We start from the raw sequence: 24653 nt of genomic DNA, 5'->3' as shown, positions 1-24653 counted from the left end.
TCTTATTTAGTCTATACAAATATTAACATTGTTTCTTCTCTGTCAAAGTTGACAACCTCTATTTTATTAGTTTACCATTTATTTGCCAGATAATTTAGATAATTATGTTTAAAATGCATTAAAATGTATACATTTACACATCTAAAAGGATAATCTCAATTTACTATATATAATTTAATTACTATTCTTTTAGCATGATTATACTTTGGTTTTATACTATTGCAAAAAATAAATTTTGATTATTAATATCAATAACTATTTTTGTTAGTTAAATACAAAAAATCTGGTCACAAACATGGTGTCCTGTATAAAAATCAACAAAACATCTTAGGGTGTTTAAAATAAAGCACACACAAAAAGCATTGTATATTAACTTAAATTTTAGGTGGATTATAAGGAAACACTAACAAAGCTCAAAAAATGTCTAAACGTAAAAAGGGAGCAGCCTTAATTGACTCAGATAGTGATGAAAGTGGCAGTGGCGGTGAAGACTTAGATGAAGTAAAAAAAAAATAACTTTTTAACTTGAGATTTTTTATAATATCATGATTTACTAATTTAGACTACTCAGACTACTGATTTATGTGATTAGTGATTTACTATATTTAACATTATGATTAGTCTGATAGGACTACATTTTGAAAATAATGATTGTTAATGGGCAATTTCTAACACATGATACTTACACAATGTTTTTAGCATATATCGAATATCCCATTCATTTCAACAGGACAGTAAAGAAATTATTGTAATTAATGTGTAAATTGTGTATATTAACTCTTATTGAGCAATATTGACAATAATTGTCTCTATGTGAAAGTATGTCTATAGTAGTAGAATCTAACAGTCTATAGTTATAGTTCTATAGACTATAGACTATACCCAAGACAATGACTGGCATGACTCTTTGACTAGACAGTAAATGACAGTCACAATTCTAAATTCATATTTTTTTTATTTCATCATTTTTCAATTTTCCATTAAAAATTAAACAGAATAGCCAGGTCACGGCTAGGTGTCTTCACTAAAATGGAAACAATTCCCACTCCCCTTTTTTTCCCAAACCTTTTGTCAACTGACATCACATCTAGAGGCTAGGACCTAGGATATTCCTCCTCAACATGGTCATCATGGTCTACCTCTTGTCTTCATACTGCCCGATTCCTCTCACTTTTACACCCATATCTGGTTATACCCCTCTGCCTTTGAGTCAATAGCCAGCAACAAAATCAGATGACTTCCAAAAACTATTAATAAATCTATCTATATATATATATATATATTGTGTTAGGTGTTGTTCTCTGTTAGTATATATATGTAGGATTGTAGCTAGATCTGGTGAATAGGAATATGAGACAAGCTCCCCGCAGTTAGCACTGTTCTTGACCACTTATAGCGGGTGGTATTGAGAGCGGGGACGGTGCGCTGTGTACACGGCATGGCCTGGTCTGGCCCAGTCAACCGATATGGCCGCCTACCGTTGGGTGCCCTCAGACAGGACAGGGGTGAAGAGCCCCACGTCCAGGCCTGGTGGTTGGGTAAAAGCCTATCTAGCCGTCAACGGGATAATGGTGCCGATGCCCTACTGGACTTCATTGAAGGTGACTGGTGGAAGCCTAAAATCTCAAATGTCTTGCAACTGTTGTTAATTTGGTTAAGAAGAGTTTCATAACACTAATTAATTTTCCTTGTCTAGCTCATAAACCGAATTAAATATCTCTTAAAGTCTTTTTAGCTTTAGTCTTTCTCTCCTAATTGGTGAAAGCATCATTGATTTAAATTAATTAAGTTAATGTTTGAATTTATAAACTTTTTTTTGTTATCTTTTATGAAAAGAGCATGCATTCCCTTTAATTCGACACCAAATAAAACATTTTCTGATAACAAACGAAAATGTTATTGAAGCATTATCAAAAAAGGTAGTGAAATAATACTGAGCAAAATATAATTTAAAAAATTCATCCAAGCATGGAAAATAATTACGGAGAGAAAGAGTTTTAAAAACCTTTCAGCATAGAATCTATTCTTATACCATACTTTTTTTGTTGTTGTCTATTTTCTGCTAAATATTACTTTAAATAAAATTACCTGAAGCTAACTTAAATATTAATGTCACTTATTAGGATTTAGAAAAGGGTTAAAAAAGAAAGGTTTACTACTTTAACCAATAAAAAAAAAAGAATTAAATAACTCAGACTTAAATGGCTGTGAGGAATGGCTAATATGATGCACAGAAAAAGTTAATAAGGATAAAAATTGAAATCTGTTTAAATAGTTACAACTTTGTTCTCTTGGGTCTAAATGGTATAAATTGGCTATGGAGATCAATTTAATTTAAAAAGTGCTTCATCATTTTGATAAAAAAAAAGTGTAACCCATATTCTGGCAGTGTTGAATTATCTGAACTTTTTTTTTCTTTGACATAGAACTCTTAATTTATGTTAGTCTCTCTTGTTATTAAACCCTTTTTGTTTTTTAACCAAAATCTATTTTCAAAATCAGCTACACAAACCATTCTATATTATATCTCTTTTTCATTGAATAAATTATTTTTGAACTCGTTGTGTCACAAGGTCATAAAGTTATGTTTAACTATTAGCCCATATTTTTTTTTTACAAATTTTATAAATATCAACTCACTCAGTCTGTCTGTCTTGTTAAAAGTGTGTGCACATTATTTCTCCAACACCCATTCTCGGATCAAGTTGAAACTTTGCATTCATTCATTGGCGTAGACAAGACACATATCAATAAAAAAAATTAATCAATTAGTCAATTAATTACTGGTAATTATTTATTTTTTAAAATACCAACAAAGAAAATTAATCACTCTATATCAGACCTGCCTACCAAAAAAAGTCCAAATGCGTAACACTTACGGTCAAAATGCGTATTTTGGCACCAGAATGCGTAACACTTACGTGATCCTCTATTTTGTCATATATGTGTATATATATATATATATATATATATAATATTAGATGTCATGATTAGATCTACAATCTAAATCTAGATCAATAGAGATGATATCTAGACTAGATCTGGATCTATGTCTATAGACTATATAATGAATATAATCTACTCTAGATCTGGGCTCAAAAGTGTTACCGATGCCGTGGATCCGCTAGATCCAAACTTTCGTAGGCCTACCTTCATACTTGATCTATTCTATACTAAGACTAAGAATCTAGTCTAGATCTAGACTAGATGGTAGTAGATGTTATCGATCTAGATCTAGTCAATCTAAATTCTAAATCATACTATTATTACTATAAATAGTTTGTAGGGTAATGTAGAGAATCATACATAACGTAATGACTAGCTAGACTCGAGCTAGATCTATTCCTGTATAACAAGTTATCAAGATTCTAGATCTAGAATCCAGATCTAGATCTAGACTAGCTATCTACAATGTCACTCAATGTGTTTTTAATCGATAGCTCTTCGATTTTTTTCTATACAAATGAATATGAGAATCAGGAATGCACCAACATAATTAATTTCTACTCATGAACTTACACAAAAACAAAAGTCACGTTGGTGAATCAGCTAACTGACGGTACCAACCCGCCACTCCCTCACTCTCGCGTTCTTCATTTCTAGACATCTAATTGCTATTAAGTACCAATCAACGTATAGATCTGGGCACATTGTGTTCACCCCACCTTTTCTGTTTCGCCCCTCTCCCCACAGGTGGGCTTAGCGTGACCTCCGTGACCGCTTGTAAGCTAGTCTAGAGAGGAGAAAAAAAAAGCATACGAAAAGCGTAACGCGACGGGTTAAATGCGTATTTGCGTACTGGCGGTCATTTTTGGGAGATTTTGCGTAACGAATACGCATTTTGCGTAACGGTAGGCAGGTCTGCTCTATATTCTCAGATATAGCTAAATTTGTAGGGTTTAGTCCCCTCAAATAATTGTTAATTATTGCTATTTCTCCCACACACATTCTCCTAGCAAGTTGAAACTTTAATCAATTATTTATTGTACCTAACAAAACATGAATCTATTTTTAAAAAATACCCAATTAGTCAATTATATATCAGTAATTTATTATTTTGTTTGATATCAAATAAGGAAATAACTTTCACATTATTGATAGATAAAGTTGTAATGATTTTAAGATATTTCGCTTGTTTCTTATAACAACAACAACAAAAAGATGACTAATTACGTTTAAAATTAATTATACAGGGACTTCGAGCCTTAGTGAAAAGCAAACGAAGAAGAACAAGCTCTGATTCTCACTCTGATGCTAAGGTGCAGAAACCAGCAGCACGAAGTGACTCGGATTCAGAAACTTCCAACAGTGATGATGATGTAAGGAAATATGTATAATTGATCTAGATTACTATTTTTTCCCAGAAATATTCTATTATCTTGATTATACTGTTATTTTTCTAAAACTCCTTTCCATCTGTTGTGAATGTGATTTGTGTTGCGAGCATGTGTCTGAGTTCACTGTTAAAAGTTATTCTCTTGAGACTTGTGTACATGTGCAGAGGTTAAAATATATATGTCAGTGTGTAAGCATTGTGGCTGAGGGGGTAGAGACTTAAGAATAGCATCATGCCCTCCATTCATTACTAAATACACTTTGCAAAACTTAAGTTTGTAGAATGACAGTTTTTGATGGCTTCCTGTTCATAAGTTTTTGTATACATTTGTATACTGTTGTCACAATAGTCCTGGGTTTGAACCCTGCTCGCTGTCATCCCCTGCTGTCTTGCATGAGGTATGGGCTAGGGATTAGTCATTTTCATTTTTTGTTGAAACTTTTGAAATTCTTAAAACAAATTATACCCAATTTCTTTTGAGTACCTCCAACTGATGTACAAAATACAAGGGAATGTTGATTCAGATTGTGAAATTTTTGTCTACATTATAACAGTGTCTTTGTTTGATTTAACTGTTTAGGATAACATATAAATTGATATAATAAATACTTAAGATATTTGTTTATTGTTTAGTGGACAGTTAATGGAAAAGATGGAGCAAAGAAGAAAAAAAACAAGAAAAAGCCGAACAAAAAGCCAACTGCTTTGTCCTCTTCAGAAAGTGGTGGTGAGGAAGATGCCAAGAAATCTGAGTCAGAACCAGAAGAAGGTATTAAAACATGAACTTTACCATTTGGTTAAATTATATCTTGTTCATTTTGAGATAGAAGAACTATGAACTGATATTGTGATTGGGTTTCATGTTGCTAGCAAAGCATTTACTTCCCTCAAGAGATGACATCAGCTTATATTAAAGCTTGGTGAAAATTTCCTTAAAATCCATTATATACAAATCTCCACCCACCTCCAGGATTTAACGCTGCCAGCCCTTAACCCCTAAACATAACTGTCCCCTATACCTGAGCTGCTGAGGCCATGCCCCCCCAACCTCACCTCAATACCCAATTCTTACAATCTTTTAAGTGCTACATCAAATAAAATCTGAGATTTTTCTTATCAATCAAGCTTTCAATTGGTCTGGTGGAGTGAAATTTCTTTGCTTTCCTTGATTTTCTATATTTTTCAAGATGACCTTTCCTGCACAATCTGTTGTCTTCTAATCAAGATAAAAATGTTTAAAGTATATCAATATCTTAATTATTGCATTCTTGCTATCCATTGCAAATAGCAAAATGTGATTTCCTTATTCAGTTTACATCACTACATTTTAGACTTTCTAATTTATCTTGTGATTTTCTTTCAAAAATGTGATGAATGCTACAGTATTGCACTTAAGATTGTGTTCCCTGAAAAAAAGAAGAATAGGGCTGTCATTTTAATCTTTGATCTAAAAACTGTCATTTTAAGAATCAAAATAACTGAGCTGAATTTTATGATACATAAATTAATTATTAATCCTATTTGATTTTTTTTTAAAAATGTGTCTTAGTTTGTAATTCTCATCTCTCCTACCTAAGAAAAATAAGACATAAATGTTGATAGTTTATTTCCATTTTATCTTCTTTTCTACCAATGTTCATTTTCTGTTTTTGCCCCCAGGGGAGGTCTCAGATTCTGGCAGTGATGAGTCTGATGAATCAGATGAAGACAAATTTCAGGACGGTTATGATGAGAATCTGATAGGTGATGATGAAGATAAAAAGAGACTAGAAGCCATGACAGAGAAAGAGCGAGAGCAAGAGCTTTTCAATCGTATGGAGCGAAGAGCGGCTCTTAAAAAAAGGTAAGTTTTTTTTTGTCTTCATACATTGGTAATGCTAAGCTCTTCTTTAAATAAGTTATAGAAGTTAAATTGTTATACTTAACTTCCCTTTATAAATCCATGCCACCTGGAGGTAAATTTTTATTAGTTTACATTCACCTATCATTTCTAAAAACTTTGATTTGGTTTAGACTGGTTAGTTAGTGTTTACATTTATTTCAGTAGTATTTAATTGTATGACATGCTAGTTAAATGAATATATTTAGTGTATTTTTGTTGTTGTTTGTGTGTATGCATGCTTTTAATACCTAGATAATACATTTTGTAAATGCTAAATGCCCCATTTTGTTTCTGTGCTTAGATTTGAGATTCAAAAGAAGTTGAAGAAGGCCAAAAAAGAACAAGAGAAATCAAAGCCGCAGTCTTCCGACCAAATGCTTCCAACAGTAAGTGAACGAAGCAAAGAGCGGCGTAAATACATGGAACAACGTAAAGATAATAAAAAGACCTCTGCTTTTCAAGATCTGAAAGCAAAAAGAGAAGAACAGAAGAAGAAAGGTAATCAGAGTTATTTTGTTTACGTTTGTGATGCTCATGATGTGATGCTGATCCCTTGGAAAACTCACCACAGTGTCAAATGATGTCATAGAGGTTAAGTTCCAATTGATTGAAGATTTTTTTATGACACTGATGTGGGAAATTTATATGGCCCTTGACCAAACAAGGTTGATCACCACTGATTTACATGTTACAAACTTGCATATTGCTTTGACGCTGTTGTCAATTTGTGAACAGCTTAAAATGGTCATTGAGATCATAAGGACTACTTGGTCATAGTTAGTTGAAATGAAACTTTCTCATGCTGTGTGAGGGATGTCCCAATAGTCAGTGATAGTAAACAAAATTTTGTGAGAAGTGGTTTATGGATTCAGCTAGCAATGAAGAGTATAAATTATTATTTTTTTATTGCTCTGACTTATTAATAAATATGTAAAATAAATCAAATATAATAATTCAGAAAACAAATTTTTTTAAGCCAGCTTTAAAAGGTTAGGCGTAAAAAATATATATAAATTTCCGCACAGAAATAAGTCACATCTTTCTACACAATTATTCTGTGGTTGATCTGATTAGGGTTTAATTATAACAAAGTGGAATTGTTAAAATACTTTATGAGTGTAAGAAAAATATAAATTAATGTACATTGTAGAAACATGTTCAGTTTTATGTATATTTTGTATGTACCATGAAGTGGGCATTTTAATCTATTAACAGCTGAACAAATTCAAGCACAGAAAAAAATTAAGGCCAGTGATATTTACAGTGATGACGATGATGATGAAAACAGTAGCGAAGAAGAGAAGAGTGATAAGGAGGAGCGAAAGAAGGAAACAAAGGAACGGGAGCGTGAGCGGGAAAGAGAGCGTGATAGGGAAAGAGAACGTGACAGGGAGGAAGTAGCCGAGTCCAGTTCAGATGAGAGTGACAGATCATCATCAAGATCAGACTCAGAGGAAGAGTAAGTCTTAACAAAATCATTTCTGCTGATATAATAAGAAAAAAATTAACTTACTTTAAATGCTAGGTTTGCTTCGTCTTTAGTGAAAACCAACCTACGTAACTTCTCATAATTATTGTTTCTTGTTTCTATTTATTATATTCAGTAATATCTATATTTCTCTAGCACTTAACTTTCATTAACTTTTTCTTTTGTGTGTACATCTTCGTTTGGTTTCTTTACAGGGTAAGCCGACCAAAACACAGAAAAATCAAATACATATCAACTAAAGAGGAACTAAGCAGGATACGACTATCTAGGAATAAAGTGGAAAAGTGAGTAATATTTTCACAATTGAACTAAATGGTCATTGCTCTTTACATTTCTTTCTCTATCTATATGTATACAGTTTCAACTCATAAAATTAATGAAGCTGGGTCTTAGAATTAATGAAACAATTTATTTAGACTATAATTTTTTATGTAATTTTAAAATTACATTTAGTCTCAGAGCTGGAACTGAAGCGGCACTAGCGGAATTAGTTACAATATAAAGTTAACAAGTATTTAACTTTGATGAAAAATGGTTTTCTACCTATCAAAATTCTTGGCTGAATTTTCCCATCTTTTCTTTTTCTGCCTTTCAATGTTCCAAATCTTTAAAAACCTATTTCACATGCTCATATTATCTGACTTTTGGCTCTATTATTTCATTAGCAACAATATAACTGTTGAAGGGGGAAGAGACTTTTTTCATTCTAGGCACCGACTATATGAATATAAATGTACAAATTATTAATATTGCTGCATTCAGATAAATTGATTCAACTTTTCTTTTGTTTTGCTGTGTTACCTATGTGAGCATAAATATGTATTCTCTAACAGATGGTGTCATATGCCATATTTTAAAAAAGTAGTCACAGGCTGCTTTGTGCGAATAGGAATAGGCAATCATGAAGGACGTCCTGTGTACAGGGTAGGTATTTCTTTTAATAAGTATGAAAATTTAGGTAGAAGTTTTTTCTAAAAAATTTCTCTTATGAGTAAATCATTTTAATATACCATTTTATTCTTTCTGAGGAAAATAAAAAAAAAATGCTTTAAAATGTTTTACAAATCCATACAGAGCTATTTTTTTGTGTGTATAAAATTTATAAAACTTTATAATTTTTTGTTTAATGCTTGATTCCAGGTAGCTGAAATAGTTGATGTTGTAGAAACAGCTAAAGTTTATCAACTTGGAACCACAAGAACAAACAAAGGATTGAAATTAAGGTAATAGTATTAGGCTAAGTTATTATTGGGTGTCATTAGAGTTGAATGTTTTTTGAGACTCTATGTCAATGTTAAGGCTCCCCTTCACGCGCCAGGAGGAAAGAAATCTTTCTTCTGTTTGAGCTGGTTCCATGTCACAGATTTGTTATACCTGTTGTTTTCTGAGGGCTCTGTATCTAAGAAACTCGGGGACAAGAAAGCGAGGCCAAAGGCAGACCATCTCAGCCCTTTGAGGAAAGGTGTACAAATCATGACATGATTGCTGTAAGGTTTTCTCCATGACTTACTGTTTCTGTCTCTGAAATGCTTTTTTGATCTCTGGAGGTGGCTACAAAACAAGATATCACCTTTGATTTTTAACACTTGTGTAGTCTGTATCACTTTAATTTTTTTCAGAGATAAATAGACTAATTTCTGTAACGACTCAATAGTTAGACTAATTTTTTTAGTGATGCGACCGTACATTAAAAAACTTAGAGACAGATATATATTTATAGTTATATAGCGCTAATTTCATGCTTATAGCATGCTCAGAGCAATTTGGTCCAATCTCATTTGTGTGTGTGGGGGCGGGGGTCTCTAAGAGTTGGTTTTCCGTTCTGCCTTTAGGCGCTCAGTAAACACAACTCTGCCCGAGTCGGATGTCGAACCTCGAGCCCCCTTCTAGGTAGCCTAGCCAAGCCAAGTTCAAGCGCACTTAGCCTCTCGACCACGCTTCCCACAGATTAATGGACAAGAGACCCACTTCAGTAGTGCTTAGGAAAGGATGTGGTTTTTTTTTTCTAGATCTGATGATGTAGACTGTGTAAATAAATTGCTATGTTCTTTGAAAGAAGCCTTTTTTTATGCTGTTGATGTATAAGGACATATTCTAGTCAGTTAGTTAATATCTAGAATAACAAGAACTCACTACTACATACAGCACCAAGTCACAGCAGACACATAACCTCTCAACATTTCTATTGGGACAAGTAGGGATGTATTCTGCTTATGATGAGCCTGTGAGGCTTTTAAATAAAGCTATTTGACTGGGCATCTCTGGATGTTGTTTCTTCTTGTTCTCTAGGCATGGTGGAGCCGAGCGTGTGTACAGACTTGAGTTTGTGTCCAATCAGGACTTCTCAGACACTGAGTTTAACAAGTGGAAGGAAGCCATGGAGTTGGGCCACCATCAGATACCTACACTAGATGACATTGCCAGGAAGGAGGATGACCTCAAGCAGGCTTCTGAATACAAGATCAAAGACAAGGACATTGAAGAGGTAATTGTCAGTTGCAGTGATGACTCAAAAAGGTTCTTAGCAAATAATGCAATTCCTAATTAAATTAAAACCAATAGAGATGTCTGTTTTATTTTATCATTGATATACTTATTTTAAGTTGTTTATATTTTCTTTTATTAGTAGTATTTAAGCAATTTGACTATATTTCAAGGATCAAGTTTTAGACATTCATTTCTTGTCATTAACCTTGACCTTGTATTTCCTGCAGATAGTAGCAGAGAAACAGAAATTTAGAAAAAATCCTCACAATTATGCAGTGAAGAAAGCTGATCTTATGAAAAGAAAGGTAAGAACCAGTCTAATTTCCATTTTTTATTTCATCTGAGTTGATGAAATAGTCATTTGATTTATTGAATAGAACAAAGAATTTTATAGGTTGCTGTGTTAAGAATACCTGTTTAGGTCTAATTGTTTTTTATTTGTACCAATCAACTTAAACTGTTGATAGAAAAAGAACATTTTGGTGGTGCTATTCTTGAATTTTTACTGGAGCATTTGAAAAAAAATATTTTGACTTTTCAACATTAAATTTTATTTCTTTTACCTTTCAGGAACAAGCAGATATAGATGGCAATCAAGAGTTATCTCAGAAGTATGCTCAGGAATTAGAAGACTTGGAGGAAAGAGCACAGGAATTAGACAGGCGCCGCACATCTAACATCAACTCTATCAGGTAGAGTATACAGCAAATTTGATTTGTAGCTGGTCAGTAGGGTTAGCAGTTTCACCAGGCTTGTCCTACTGTTTGAATTTCTGCAAATTGTCTTCATTTCTTTGTGCATTGTTTGAAATGATTATCTACCTCTCCCTCATGAAACTATAAAAGAAGTGGGGAGGTGTGGTATTTTTGTATACTTGTCATCCTTGCAAAGGGCACTGGCAGATGGGTGTTCATGACCTTTGAACTATTTCGATGTCTTCAACATGTATTAGAAATTATTGTATATTTCTAACTTTTAAAACACTTTTTAAACAATATTGAACTTTGATAGAATATAAAAGCATCATACTTATAGTAATCCATTTTTTTTTTTTTTGGTATTAGGTTATAGTATGCATACAAGTTACTGGAAGTAGCTTTTTTTTTTTTAAACTTCAAAAATAATTGTTTTGACCTTTGTCAACGCTTCAAAGTTAAAAAAAAAAAGGATTCAAATAACATGTGCATATCTACATGGAATCTGTTAGACAGTTGTTAACAAAGTCATGAAATTTCCTCCCCAGCTACATTAATCAGAGAAATCGTGACAGAAACTTGGTGGAGGCAGAGGATGCCTTGAGGGCAGAAGTGGCTGAGATGAAAAATGCTACAGCTGACCCATTCACAAGAAGACACTGCCGTCCAACGCTTGTCACAAGGGTACAGTTGTACATTTATTTTTATTCCCTGTCTGATAAGATTAGCATGCTATGTTCTTTAACATTTGTGTCACGTGTCCACCATAACTACCACAACCATCTTTACTTTCTCAAAGTAATGTGAGGTAGCCATTAGAGTTGGGTTGACTCAATGGCATCCTGAAAATCCAGAAATTCAAAATCTCATTTTTTACAGAAATTCAAAGCAGACACTTCTCAGTTCTATAGCCAAGCACTTTTACCACTGAGCCATAAAGCACTACATATAATTAGTAAATTTATTATATATATAACCATCCATAAAATTGGCTTTAATTGGTTAATGTTAATTTGAGTCATGTTGCTAAAATGGTACAGATCTTGGTTAAGTGTTCAGATCTCAATAAAGGCTGTTATTTTTAATTCAGAATTTTGTTCCTGCTTCTTAATAGACAATAGTGGGTCATGAGAAAGTCAAGTTGGCTACATAACACCCTTGTTAACCAATGAGCTTCAATAAATTACTTTGTTTGGTATCTCAAACAAGGAAAAGACATAGTACTTGACTCTGAGGCTTAGTGAACACAAGCATGAAATAGAAGCAGTAGATAACTCTACAATCTTCCAAGTTCATAGACTCTTTGCTAGCAGAGTGGTTACTGCATTGGCTTGACAAGGCTTTAGCTCACAAGTTTGAATTCAGGTCGCTTCCCTTTTTTTTAAACTACATTTAAAAAGTGATCCCCCAGATTCCCCTTTCCAACTGATCCAGGCAAGTGATAGGATCTTAGTGTATTGAGAATGCTAAAAGCATGAAATTGCGCTAAACAAAAACAAATGGTAAAAAAAATATTTCTAATCTCCCAGATTTATTTTTGTTAGTCTAGGTCTATTACAAATTTAATTACATGATTGATCCAAAATAATTGATACAAAGTAATATTAGCTTTGTTTTTTAAAAAGTATTTTTTTTGTATTTTGCTTGACCTACTGTTGTGAAATTATTTGTGCCTTTTAATTATTTTCCAGACTCACGAAACCAAAGGAATGAAAAAACCAGACGAGCCAGTTAAAGTAAGCAAGAAATTTACTTGAACTAGTCTGTCATCTTTATGACTAAAAATCATTAGATTTTTTTTTTTTTTTTGACCAATTTGAAATATTTGCATTCATAGGAATTTTCTGCATCTAAGAACAAAGTTTAAAAAGTTCACTGATAAATTGTGACTGACTATTAAAAAAACTTATTAATCTTGTGTGTTGTACAGAAGTCAGCAGTGGCGTCATCTCTTGACCCTGCAGGTTCAGGCATCCCAACATCCAAGTCTGCTCACATTGATTTAGCCATGGTAAGTTCATCTATTTAGTGTGGACAAAACTTCATGAAGGCTGGACAGTATATTACACTAAGTAGTGCAAAATGTTGTTGATAACTCCACAGATTGGGAAAGTAGTTGAAAGTCCCTTCTGAGATTTTAATAATTATTATTGAAAGTTATTTGTAAAACAAAATGATAATTATACATTATGACAAGACAATATTTAGTAAGAATTTATGAAAACGTATAAATATTATTTATCTTTCAAACTACTGTCAAGGCCAAATTCAGTTTCAAATTTTTTAACTTTTAGATTATATATATAGATATATATATATATATATATACATATAGATATATATACAATGTCGTCAAATTTGAACACCCATTAAGTTGGCTGTAATCTCATAACTATGTGACTGAAAAATAACAGGAGCATCAACTTTGTTCTAACAATACTGTATTAAATAAAATCCTTTAAAATATATTTTATATTAATTTGTGACAACCATTCAAATATTCTTGATAAAGGGATCTACAAAAAAATGAAATTCTTGTTGTCCCAATTGTTCTCCCTTTATTCATGTTTTTAAAGAAATAGTTATTAACTAACATTTGCTTCACTTCAGCTTTGCAGTCTATTGAAGAATCATAATCACAATGTACTGCTCTTTAAAATAGGGAGCTGACCGGACGGATGGACAAGAAAGGAGACTCTCTGATGACCTTTTTGCTGTCCATGATTTCGATATTAAAATTGACCTGGATGTGCCATCTGGTGGTAAGCTTGATTTCTAATAGGATTTGTTTTTCTGACATCACCATCTCAAATCTGGATACTTATTTTGGTCAAAAATAATGTTTTTTCCTAAATGATTAATACAATTCATTGGACATGACTGGAAAAGTGTATATATGCAGGATAATAATAATATTTTTTTCTTACTATTTTGGAGATGTCTGTCTATCTGCCTGTCTGTCTGGTAACAATTTTATACTCATTATTTTGTCCACTTGCCATTCTCAGATCAAGTTGAAACTTTGCACAATTATTCATTGTCTTAAAAAAAAAACATGAATCAATAATTTAATTAATTAGTGGTAATAGGCTATATTTTAATACTATAGTTTTTAAACATCATATCATGTTATTCTTTTTACTTACAATGTAAGCAATAATAATAATAAACATCTATTTATTGGTCCACTCCTGTCACTGTGAATGTGATTAGTTATGAGCTTGTTTCTCTGTGTGAGCTCGAAGCAGGTGTAACTCAAACTTTCTGTTCAATCATGAATCACCTCTAAATCATCAGCCTTCCCTTCTCACTTCTAAATGACTTAAGATGAATATGTTATCATTTTCTTCTATGCTTCATTGTTGAAATTTTATAATTGGGATGTTGTTTTTAACCCCATTTTTGTCTTAGAAATTTTTAGATTTTATGAGAAAAAGTTATGACAATGTTAGCCTTCTATAAATAATTTTTTAAAAATTTCTTTAGGTGGGCAGGTAGTTGTTCCGACTCCACCTCTTCATAATCCACGAGACACAGCCCCTAGACGATCTTTAAATCTAGATGACTACAAGAAACGCCGTGGGCTGATGTAGTGACAAGATAAAAAGATAAATCATTTTACAATAACAAAGTAAGTCAGAAAGCAAATTTTCTTTCATGTCATCAATACATAAATCTTTGATTTAACCGAACATCTTATCCTCAAGTATAGATCTTATTCACATTGGTAGTCATAGAATTAAGTAAAATCTTTAAAACTGCTCAAGAAAAGATTAAGAAAAGATTTGATGTTAATTGTGGCTGGATGGTAAACTAGTGTTTCAATCCTGGCTTAGTTTTATATTTGGGACAGCTCTGTTGACTTGTGTTTTCTGGAGTAAAAGATTGTTGGTCATTGTTCTGTTGAGACTTGAAAATCATTATAGTTTTCTTGTTTTATCTTTGCAGCCTTGGGAGATGTCATTTGTACACATCGATGTAACATGAGAAGATTGTGCTTGAAAATGATTGGATGGTTGTGTTTAGCTGACGATGTGGATTTCTTACAGAAGCCGAGGCTGATTCATTAGTCGTTATAGACACTCTTGTTAATTATGTACATATTTATTTGCCTCAATCCAAACAATAATACAAAGAAAGTGTAATTATTTTTAAAGAATTTGTTGACATGTGCTGGCTTGGCTGACGACCCCTCACGATCATCGAGAACTTAATGAAATAATAGACAGCTTTTACCTCTGTTGTCCATATTTAAATACTTACTGACTTATGTTCTATACCTGAGCCTAATAGGCATCTTTGTCCTAATTGTACAAGTAGTTAAGGGTTTGAAACTATTGATGCCATGCTGACGATGTATAACTTATGTGAGTTGATCTGAATTATGTTCTCAACTATGAGTGCTAGTGTGTAGATTATGAAGTATGTTTTGTACCATGTCCATAAAGCAGCTGGTTTAGATTTAAGCTGTAGGTTTATGATTTCATGATTATTATTATATATATATTTTTTTCAAAATGTTGTTTTCTTAATAAACTCGATTAATGTAAAATTTTTATGTTAGTGTGTGTGTGTGTGTTTGTTTTTTAATTTTTATATTAAATGAACATCTTGTTCCAATATTGTCTACGTTGACAAACTGTTCAATCAGTATTATCAGACATCATTTATTCAGAATGGGCAAATTGTTTGCGTCTAACACAGGTAATATATTTGTGGTGAAGTCTGTTTTAATTAGAGCAGATGTTCTCCCACTTTTTTGAGTGAGGATTCCATTTTGTAAAGCTAATGTGACCCCATAACATCAGTGAATAAGAAAAACGTTTCCTTATATAGGCTTAAAAGTACTTTCTTACACAGAAATGGAGTCACCAAACCAAATGAATTATTTTAATGGTTTGGATTTGTAAAAATGTTTCACAAGTTTCGAATGTTCCTTCAGAGTTGAAGATTATCTAGATCCTAGCCCAGACCTCCTGCCTGATGAGGGGGGATGGCAGTAGGCAGGGTATGAACCTGGGGCCAGCCATCGAGACAGCAGATTGACAGTCCAGTGCAGAGTTGACCTAGGGCCATCGAGAAGACAGATTGACAGTCCAGTGCAGAGTTGACCTAGGGCCATTGAGAAGACAGATTGACAGTCCAGTGCAGAGTTGACCTAGGGCCATCGAGAAGACAGATTGACAGTCCAGTGCAGAGTTGACCTAGGGCCATTGAGAAGACAGATTGACAGTCCAGTGCAGAGTTGACCTAGGGCCATATAGAAGACAGATTGACAGTCCAGTGCAGAGTTGACCTAGGGCCATCAAGAAGACAGATTGACAGTCCAGTGCACATACCGCAAAACCAGGCAGCCATATTTACTCCTAGAATAAGTGTTACATGGTTATGTTTTATTTTTCAGACTTTTTGAGATAATTGTTACTTTTAAATTTGAATTAACATTTTTTAAAATCTTAAATTCATTTAGGATTGATATAATATTTGGGAGAACCCCAAAGAATGGTGCAACCCATTCCACCTTTTTATGTTTCTTTGTTCTCAGGCTTGTGCCAGTTGGTAACTATTTGTAACATGTGGTCACAATGGTTTCTTGTGTTCTAAATTTGATGGTCTAGTTTTCATTAGGAGAATATGTTTCAGGGCTTGCTTGAGCAAAGCTATATGTAGGCCAGGGTCAGGAATATTTTGTTAGAATTAGTTGCCAACTTTTTTTTTGTCTAAGTCTACAAGAACCTTTATAAACCAGTTCTATTTATTGTATACAATAATGAAATTCTGTAGTAATTTATGGCATGTAGACATTACTTGTGTAGGTTTGTTGAGTGTTGTATAATGTTTTATATGTCAGTGCTTTGAATGTTGTGAAGCACCAAGACTTAGATAATGATGGTAAATGGTACTGCCAACTACAACTGTAGACAAGTTGAGGTACTGCTAACTAGAAATGTGGACAGGTTGCAACCCATGCTAATATATTTTAACATTCAAGATTCACAATTGTATATGTATACATGATGTTCAGGCAATTTGTTTAACACGTGTGTGTGTGTGTAAACAAAAATTGAAATTGTTCTTAGTGAAAAGTTTGTTTTAAAAGTGAACATATTTGAATATTCTAATTTTGTCCACTTAATGTTGTCCAAATTTGATATGTCATTGATTGTAGAGATCATCACTATTCTATCATTAAAACATTTGATCATGAGTTTTTGAAGTGTTGATTCTTTGAGTAATATTACTGACTGGCCTTTAGCTGCTGGCAGGTTTTTATATTGTGTTCAAACATTATGTGAGACTATTTCTCTGACCTATTTCTAAAATTACTTTTAACTATGAGATTTTTATGATTCCTCTTGCCCTTGATAGAGATTTTTCTAGTACAACCTCGAAGTATGGAAGAACTAACACAAGACAAAAACAAAAGATGTCTGACTGAGGAAAAGGATGTGATAAAAAGATGGACTGAGTTGGCTACAATTCAGAGTTTTAGAACTTTGAAATGTCAGGAGATACAGAGTTACTAAAAGTCCCTGCAGTAACCAACATTGAGGAATACCATTTTATTCGCTCGGAAGTAACATCAGCGGTGAAAACATTGAAAAAAGGGAAAATCAGCCGAAGTGGACAACACAGGCTGGAGGAGAGACCACGATAAACGCACTTTTTAAGATCTGGCAGTCAGGAGAATGGTCCAAGCCCTGGACCCAATCACTCCTCATCACTCTTCCAAAGAAAGGAAATATACAACTCTATCAAAATTACCGCACTATCAGCCATCCCAGTAAAGTCCTGTTTAAAATTATATTAAACTGGCTAAAACCAATTGACAAAATTAGAAATTTAGACAACAGCAAAAATGCTAAACCTCAGAATTCTTATGGCCTCCTTCTGTCCTTCTATGGATCATCTCATGGATGATGAGATGAGTTCCTGGGCATTAGCTGCGGTCATAACAATGACCCCCCCCCCCCCCCAAGCAGTTCCCACCCCCCTCTCCACGCAGCCGATGTATCCAAAGGAATGGCAAGTGCCGATACAGTTTGGGGTCAGAGGCGTCGCAGGCCCTGCAAACTGCCTAAGGGTAGCTGACTCCTGAATTTTCCTCAGGGTTGTCTTCCGAAGCCTTTCCCACGATAGGGTATAGCTACAAAAGGTTTGAATTCAGAATTTTCCTTCTCCTCTATGGGTAGCCAGCAATGGCTAGAGTTACCAGATACAAGAACACCTGAGGGAGGACAAAGCCTTATAAAGGAGGACACACACACACAAGTAAATTTAAAAAACAAGATCTAGGATTACACTATTTGAGGAAACATTTCAGCCAATCAACGGCTTTTCTCAGACACATCACTTTCCCAGCAGTACACCATTAGCACAACCGTTCTTGTTGAATTCCTAGCACGACATTCACTTAGGATGACACAAGAAACAGGATTGATGCAGCAATTTGACCCCACAATGACCTGCTAACTACTGTCAAAAAAGCGTAAACTTTATCTCTATGGCCACATCACAAGGTCCTCAGTGCTCGCAAAGACCTTTCTTCAGGAAACTGTTGGCCTATCAGGAAAAAGAAGAGGAGGCTGACAGAGAAAGTGATGGGGAGAGGCCTGTCAGTGAAAGAGGTTCTAAGACTTCTATCCAAGGCAAAAAAAAAGAGGGGAATGGAGAAAGACGGTCAACAGATCTTGTGTGGTGCCCTAACGGTTCACCAAGGTAATGGATAGGTGAATGTGACTATCTGTAACGGTATAGTAAATCTTTAACCACCTTCCAACATTAAAATAAATTGAGAATGGGTTGTTCCAATATTCATATTCATCTAGAATAGGTCTCAGATATATGTTTGAAAAATAATTTTAAATTTAAATAAATGTGAAGCTCAAAAATAAATAAATACAAAATGTAAGAAACAGTTATTTCTTTTGAAGGATTGACACACCCCCCTTTTTTTTATTTTGGTTCGTTTAAATCAGAAGGGCCCACTTAATTTTTTTTGTAAGAAAAAGAATTAACAAAGAAAATGTCCTATATGCTATGGTTTATCTCTGCTAACAATATATAACAGTAATACTAAAAGTACACATAGTCTTGCATGGGAGTAGCCAGGATTTTTTTCGGGGGAGGGGGAGTTGGGGGGAATATATGCGTGCGTGTGTGTGCGTACATGTGTACATAATTAATCTTTAGTACATTCTGACCCTTCATTCTTTCGGAAGACGTTTATTGTACCCTAGATTAGGTTCTTCCTGGAGTTTGTGGAAAAATTGTAGACTCCCCGCCATTGCCAGCAAGGGGGGTTTAAGGGAGCGCTGTGAGTTCCCCCACTATTTCTGGTATCTAAAGCGAACAAAATACATATTATGAGGTATCTACAGTGCATTAACCTGTTATTAAAAAGTTTTATTTAAATAAAAAAAAATCCTTATGTGCTATTCTTACTGACTTAGATCCTCCCAGGCCGTTCTGCGTCAATACGGCAAGCTGCTTCCACAAAAATCTGTCACTGGCAATGTCCGAAGCCTCTTCCTACCTGCTCTGAGGACCTCCATGAAAATGTTACGCCAAGTTGTACTAGAGTGTCCCTGTTTGCGCTTTCCTCGTAATGGCCTCGATGTCATATTTTTGTGCGGGATTCATTTTGTCGGAGAACATGTCCCGCAAACCTCATGCGACGTTATGTCACAACCTTACTAAGGGGTCGACTCCCATTTCGGCATAGGATTTCCTTGATTGAGACCCGATCTATATGTAGTGGAGTGGATATCTTTTTAGAGAACACCGGCCACCCCGATATCCACGTGACCCTTCACCCTAGATGGCACCTTGTGTCCGCGCATGACAAGGCAGACCAACGTGGGCACTGTCCATTCGACCGGCATCGCTGTAATGTCCGTATGTTACTGGACCTAAGTCGTCTCCACTCCCTTTTGTGCTTGGTTCTACACCATGTGTTCACGTATGGCTGCAGGTAATCACATTTTACTTATTCATATTAGCTTGTAAATTTACTTACCGGTAGTAGTTTACATAGAATATCGCTACCCCCGGATTTCGTCCATATTGTTGGATTATCGTTATTTTTAGGAAACCAGTATGTAAATGTTTCCATTTGTTGAATTGTGTACCTTTAGTATACCATACGAATTAGATCATATATATAAGGTTAAATGTCCATCTTGTTAATCTAATTCTACAACCAGTGTGTAGATACTGGCTTTTATGCACCAGTTGTTCTATTTAATTGTTATTGTCATTTATTTTTTATAATGTTTCGGGTGTTCCATATCTCTCTTGTGTTTGTATAAGAGATGGTTGGTATACACTATATGATTTTCTTTTCGTTTTAGTATTTAGACTTTGATGTTGTGTGTACAACTTGGTCTAACCATTTAGGCTTATTAATTATTTTTAGTTAATGCTCATTTGTTATTATGTTTTATGTTTGCCTTTGGCAGGTCTTTAGTGTACAATAAAGTTTGAAATCGTCCTACGAGTTGCCTTCGTCCTTTAGTTTGTTCTGTGCCAAACCCACCACAGAAACTTGGTAGCACGAGTGGGGTCAGGAAGAGAGACTACACTGTGGGACCAGAAGTCGTCTCAGAATCTGCTTCCTGACAACCGAACTAAGAAAGTGACAACCAGCCGTAGATGTCAACAAGTAACAGTTAGTTTATTCCTGTTTCTGTACTTTCAAATATTTTCTATTTTTTGTTTTCTTCTTTTTGTTTCAGGGTAGTTAGGTTTAGTTTAGTTTATTTTAATATAATTTGCTTATATTTTCTTAATTGTGATTTTACTTCGCTTGAACATTGTTTCTGTTGAGATAGATTTCGTTTTTAGGTTACTATTATTGTTAGAGTTTCTTAAGACCTGCAGCCAGATGGAGGGAAATATGGTGGAACCTAGTTCAGTGAAGGGGAGAGACATGTGTCCCATGTGCAGTGGAGGAGAACCGGAGGGAATGGAATGTGTCACTAAGGGGATGTTGACTCGACTACAAGCTGAACTTGAGGCATTGAAACTGGCCTGTCAGCGCCCTCATTACATCATTGAACCTGCTAGAAAAATTAGACATTTCAGTGGGGAAGGCAGAAATGATGAAGTTTCAATTGAAGATTTCGTCAGAGAAATAAGAGATCTATGGGAACTTCGACCTTACCTCTCGCCTCAAGAGAAGACAGCAACCATCATTGCGAATATAAGTGGTCCAGCTAGAGTAGAGGTAGATCTTCAGCCACCTCATATCAGAAGTGATCCAGAAGCTCTGCTCGATGCACTTACCTCTGCGTTTGAAGTAATCATACCTGTGCGAGAGGCAGAGATTACATTTCTGATGTCGCAGCAGAGAAGACGCGAGTCACTTCTTGAATTTTCTCACCGACTATTTCAGGAGTTCACAACGGCTATCCGACAAGAACAAAGAGAAGGCATAGAATGTTTCAAAGAGGAAAGATTGAGGGACCAATTTGCCTATGGAATCAGTGATCCTGACCTACGTAGAGAGCTGTTTAAGTTCATAGTGCAACATCCCCAGACAAGCTTTCAAACGCTACGAAACAATGCGTTCAAGTTGGAGAACCAGAACAAAGATGCAGCTCGAGCCCAAGAGCAGTGGTCTGAGGTTCTCTTAGCGAAATTGGCCAAGTTAGAGAAGCAACTTGAAGAGATAAAGGGGTCAGGCTATAACAGTCTGCCAAGTTCAACTAACCCACTCTCTAGTCAACCACGTAGTCAACGCAGACCCACACAAAGACACACGAAACATGGCAACCAAAACAGAATTCGACCAACAGCACCGCCGGGTCTTGTATGGTCAAAGACGAAGAGAGGATTCTTCCCATACACTGATGATGGATCACCAGTCTGCACCCAGTGCTGGGAAGTTGGACATGTAAGGCGTCACTGTCAGCAATCACCACAACTCACAGCGGAGGTTCAATCTGTGAGCAACAGTGAACCCATTGTTTCACAGCCAACCCACCAAGTAGAACAACGAACCAATGAGCAACAAGCTGATGCAATGTACAATACAGATGCAAGTCACTCAATTCAAACATCGAGAAATAGAAACTTTAACTCTGGGCAGACAAACAAGAACAGGCATAACAGAGTCCGGAGGCCAGATAGACAAAGAAGAAACTACAAGCATTTTAACCAGCCACAAAGACGATTTCGCTCACTGCTCCCTATCACACTTTCTACAGCTTCCCAGACGTTATGGATAGAGGAAGACAGACCACTCTGTATGACCGATGGAACCAGCACGTTACAAACTGGAAAGATGTTTGTCGTCCCAGAAGACACTGACAAGAAACAGTTGTTTCGGTTTTCAGAAACCTACTAGGCTAAACGCCCCGGGACGGGTCGTTTCAAGCTAGAGGCTCTGTAGTGGAGTGGATATCTTTTTAGAGAACACCGGCCACCCCGATATCCACGTGACCCTTCACCCTAGATGGCACCTTGTGTCCGCGCATGACAAGGCAGACCAACGTGGGCACTGTCCATTCGACCGGCATCGCTGTAATGTCCGTATGTTACTGGACCTAAGTCGTCTCCACTCCCTTTTGTGCTTGGTTCTACACCATGTGTTCACGTATGGCTGCAGGTAATCACATTTTACTTATTCATATTAGCTTGTAAATTTACTTACCGGTAGTAGTTTACATAGAATATCGCTACCCCCGGATTTCGTCCATATTGTTGGATTATCGTTATTTTTAGGAAACCAGTATGTAAATGTTTCCATTTGTTGAATTGTGTACCTTTAGTATACCATACGAATTAGATCATATATATAAGGTTAAATGTCCATCTTGTTAATCTAATTCTACAACCAGTGTGTAGATACTGGCTTTTATGCACCAGTTGTTCTATTTAATTGTTATTGTCATTTATTTTTTATAATGTTTCGGGTGTTCCATATCTCTCTTGTGTTTGTATAAGAGATGGTTGGTATACACTATATGATTTTCTTTTCGTTTTAGTATTTAGACTTTGATGTTGTGTGTACAACTTGGTCTAACCATTTAGGCTTATTAATTATTTTTAGTTAATGCTCATTTGTTATTATGTTTTATGTTTGCCTTTGGCAGGTCTTTAGTGTACAATAAAGTTTGAAATCGTCCTACGAGTTGCCTTCGTCCTTTAGTTTGTTCTGTGCCAAACCCACCACATATATAACTGACTCCTAAAATCCGTCTTAGCCATCTTTGTTGAGCCACATTTAGTCTTTTTCAATTTCGGCAGATGACTATTCACTGCACTTGTAGGTGACTGTCGTTTGGTGACTGTAGTTTGGTGACTGTAGTTTGGTGACTGCCGTTTGGTGACTGTCGTTTGGTGACTGTCGTTTGGTGACTGTAGTTTGGTGACTGTCGTTTGGTGACTGTAGTTTGGTGACTGTAGTTTGGTGACTGTCGTTTGGTGACTGTAGTTTGGTGACTGTCGTTTGGTGACTGTAGTTTGGTGACTGTCGTTTGGTGACTGTAGTTTGGTGACTGTCGTTTGGTGACTGTAGTTTGGTGACTGTCGTTTGGTGACTGTCGTTTGGTGACTGTTTGGTGACTGTAGTTTGGTGACTGAAGTTTGGTGACTGTCGTTTGGTGACTGTCATTTGGTGACTGTCGTTTGGTGAATGTCGTTTGGTGACTGTAGTTTGGTGACTGTCGTTTGGTGACTGTCGTTTGGTGACTGTCGTTTGGTGACTGTAGTTTGGTGACTATCGTTTGGTGACTGTCGTTTGGTGACTGTAGTTTGGTGACTGTAGTTTGGTGACTGTCGTTTGGTGACTGTCGTTTGGTGACTGTCGTTTGGTGACTGTCGTTTGGTGACTGTAGTTTGGTGACTGTCGTTTGGTGACTGTCGTTTGGTGACTTTCGTTTGCTTTAAATTTTATATCGAAAACGGAAGTTTTATCGTCGAAATAATTTTTTTGGGGGGATTTAAACTAAACAAAATCTGTGGAGCTTTTTCTTCTTAATTCAAAACTCCTTAGCTACGCTCATAGAATTTGGTGACTGTAGTTTGCTTTAGAATAAAATTGAAGATAGAGGTTTTCAATCTCAAAACTCTCTGTCCGGGGTTATTTAAACTCATAACCATCAGGAGGGGTTTTAAACTTTAAAAAAAGTCCTCTGGAGGAGGGGGTTTAAACTTGGCTTGTTTACGCTCATAGAATATTGAGTGTGTTATATGCTTTTTTTTTATATTAAAGAGGTATTTTTTTTTTAGCTTCAAATCCCGCTGAAGGGGGGTTTAAACTAAAAAAACATTGGCTACGTTCATAGCATTTTGAGTGCGTAATTTGCTTTTTTTTTTATATTGAAGAGGTATATTTTAGCTTCAAACCCCGCTGAATGGGGGTTTAAACTCAAAAAAACCCTTTGGCTACGCTCATAGAATTTTGAGTGTGTAATTTGCTTTTTTATATTGAAGAGGTGGTTTTTATCTCTAAACTTCGTGGAGAGGGGGGTTTTAACACAAAACTCCTCTTGGCTACGCTCATAGTATCTGGTGACTGATGAATGGATAGTCTTATATTGAAGAGGGGGTTTTATCGTAAATTTCGGAGAGGGTTTTAAAATCAAATTCTTCCATAGCTATGCTCTTGGAATTTGGGGATTGTCGTTTGCATTCTTTTTTTTTCTTTTGGTTTTTATAGAAGAGGGGGATTTGACTGCAAAAAACCATGGTAGGGTTTTTAAACCCAAAACCCCCTTGGCTGCGCTGGGGCAAGTGATGGTTTAGTATTAGAATCTC

At 35.3% G+C, this 24653-nt stretch overlaps 3 protein-coding genes across 3 annotated transcripts in view; all 3 read left to right on the top strand.

Annotated features, from left to right (window-relative positions):
* The window catches only part of LOC106075988 (vesicle transport through interaction with t-SNAREs homolog 1B-like), an 89989-nt gene that overhangs the window by 24763 nt on the left and 40573 nt on the right, over window positions 1-24653 (top strand). The gene's annotated exons all lie outside the window — the stretch shown is intronic.
* On the top strand, window positions 247-17097 carry LOC106075968 (RNA polymerase-associated protein RTF1 homolog). The gene is made up of 18 exons (XM_056022264.1): window positions 247-501; window positions 4194-4319; window positions 4970-5105; window positions 5996-6179; window positions 6520-6716; window positions 7434-7677; window positions 7902-7991; window positions 8541-8635; window positions 8852-8930; window positions 9997-10192; window positions 10422-10499; window positions 10765-10886; window positions 11438-11573; window positions 12581-12625; window positions 12820-12900; window positions 13552-13651; window positions 14376-14520; window positions 14838-17097. Exons 1-17 carry the CDS (start codon window positions 421-423, stop codon window positions 14480-14482), a joined length of 2097 nt encoding a protein of 698 aa, XP_055878239.1. The 5' UTR covers window positions 247-420; the 3' UTR covers window positions 14483-14520; window positions 14838-17097.
* Window positions 20533-23067, top strand: LOC129924908 (uncharacterized). Its single transcript, XM_056022268.1, has 2 exons — window positions 20533-22500; window positions 22988-23067. Exon 1 carries the CDS (start codon window positions 20776-20778, stop codon window positions 22237-22239), a length of 1464 nt encoding a protein of 487 aa, XP_055878243.1. The 5' UTR covers window positions 20533-20775; the 3' UTR covers window positions 22240-22500; window positions 22988-23067.

Source organism: Biomphalaria glabrata, chromosome 3, assembly GCF_947242115.1.
Source record: "Biomphalaria glabrata chromosome 3, xgBioGlab47.1, whole genome shotgun sequence".
Lineage (NCBI taxonomy): Eukaryota > Metazoa > Mollusca > Gastropoda > Planorbidae > Biomphalaria > Biomphalaria glabrata.
This window is presented reverse-complemented; position numbering and strand designations above follow the sequence as displayed.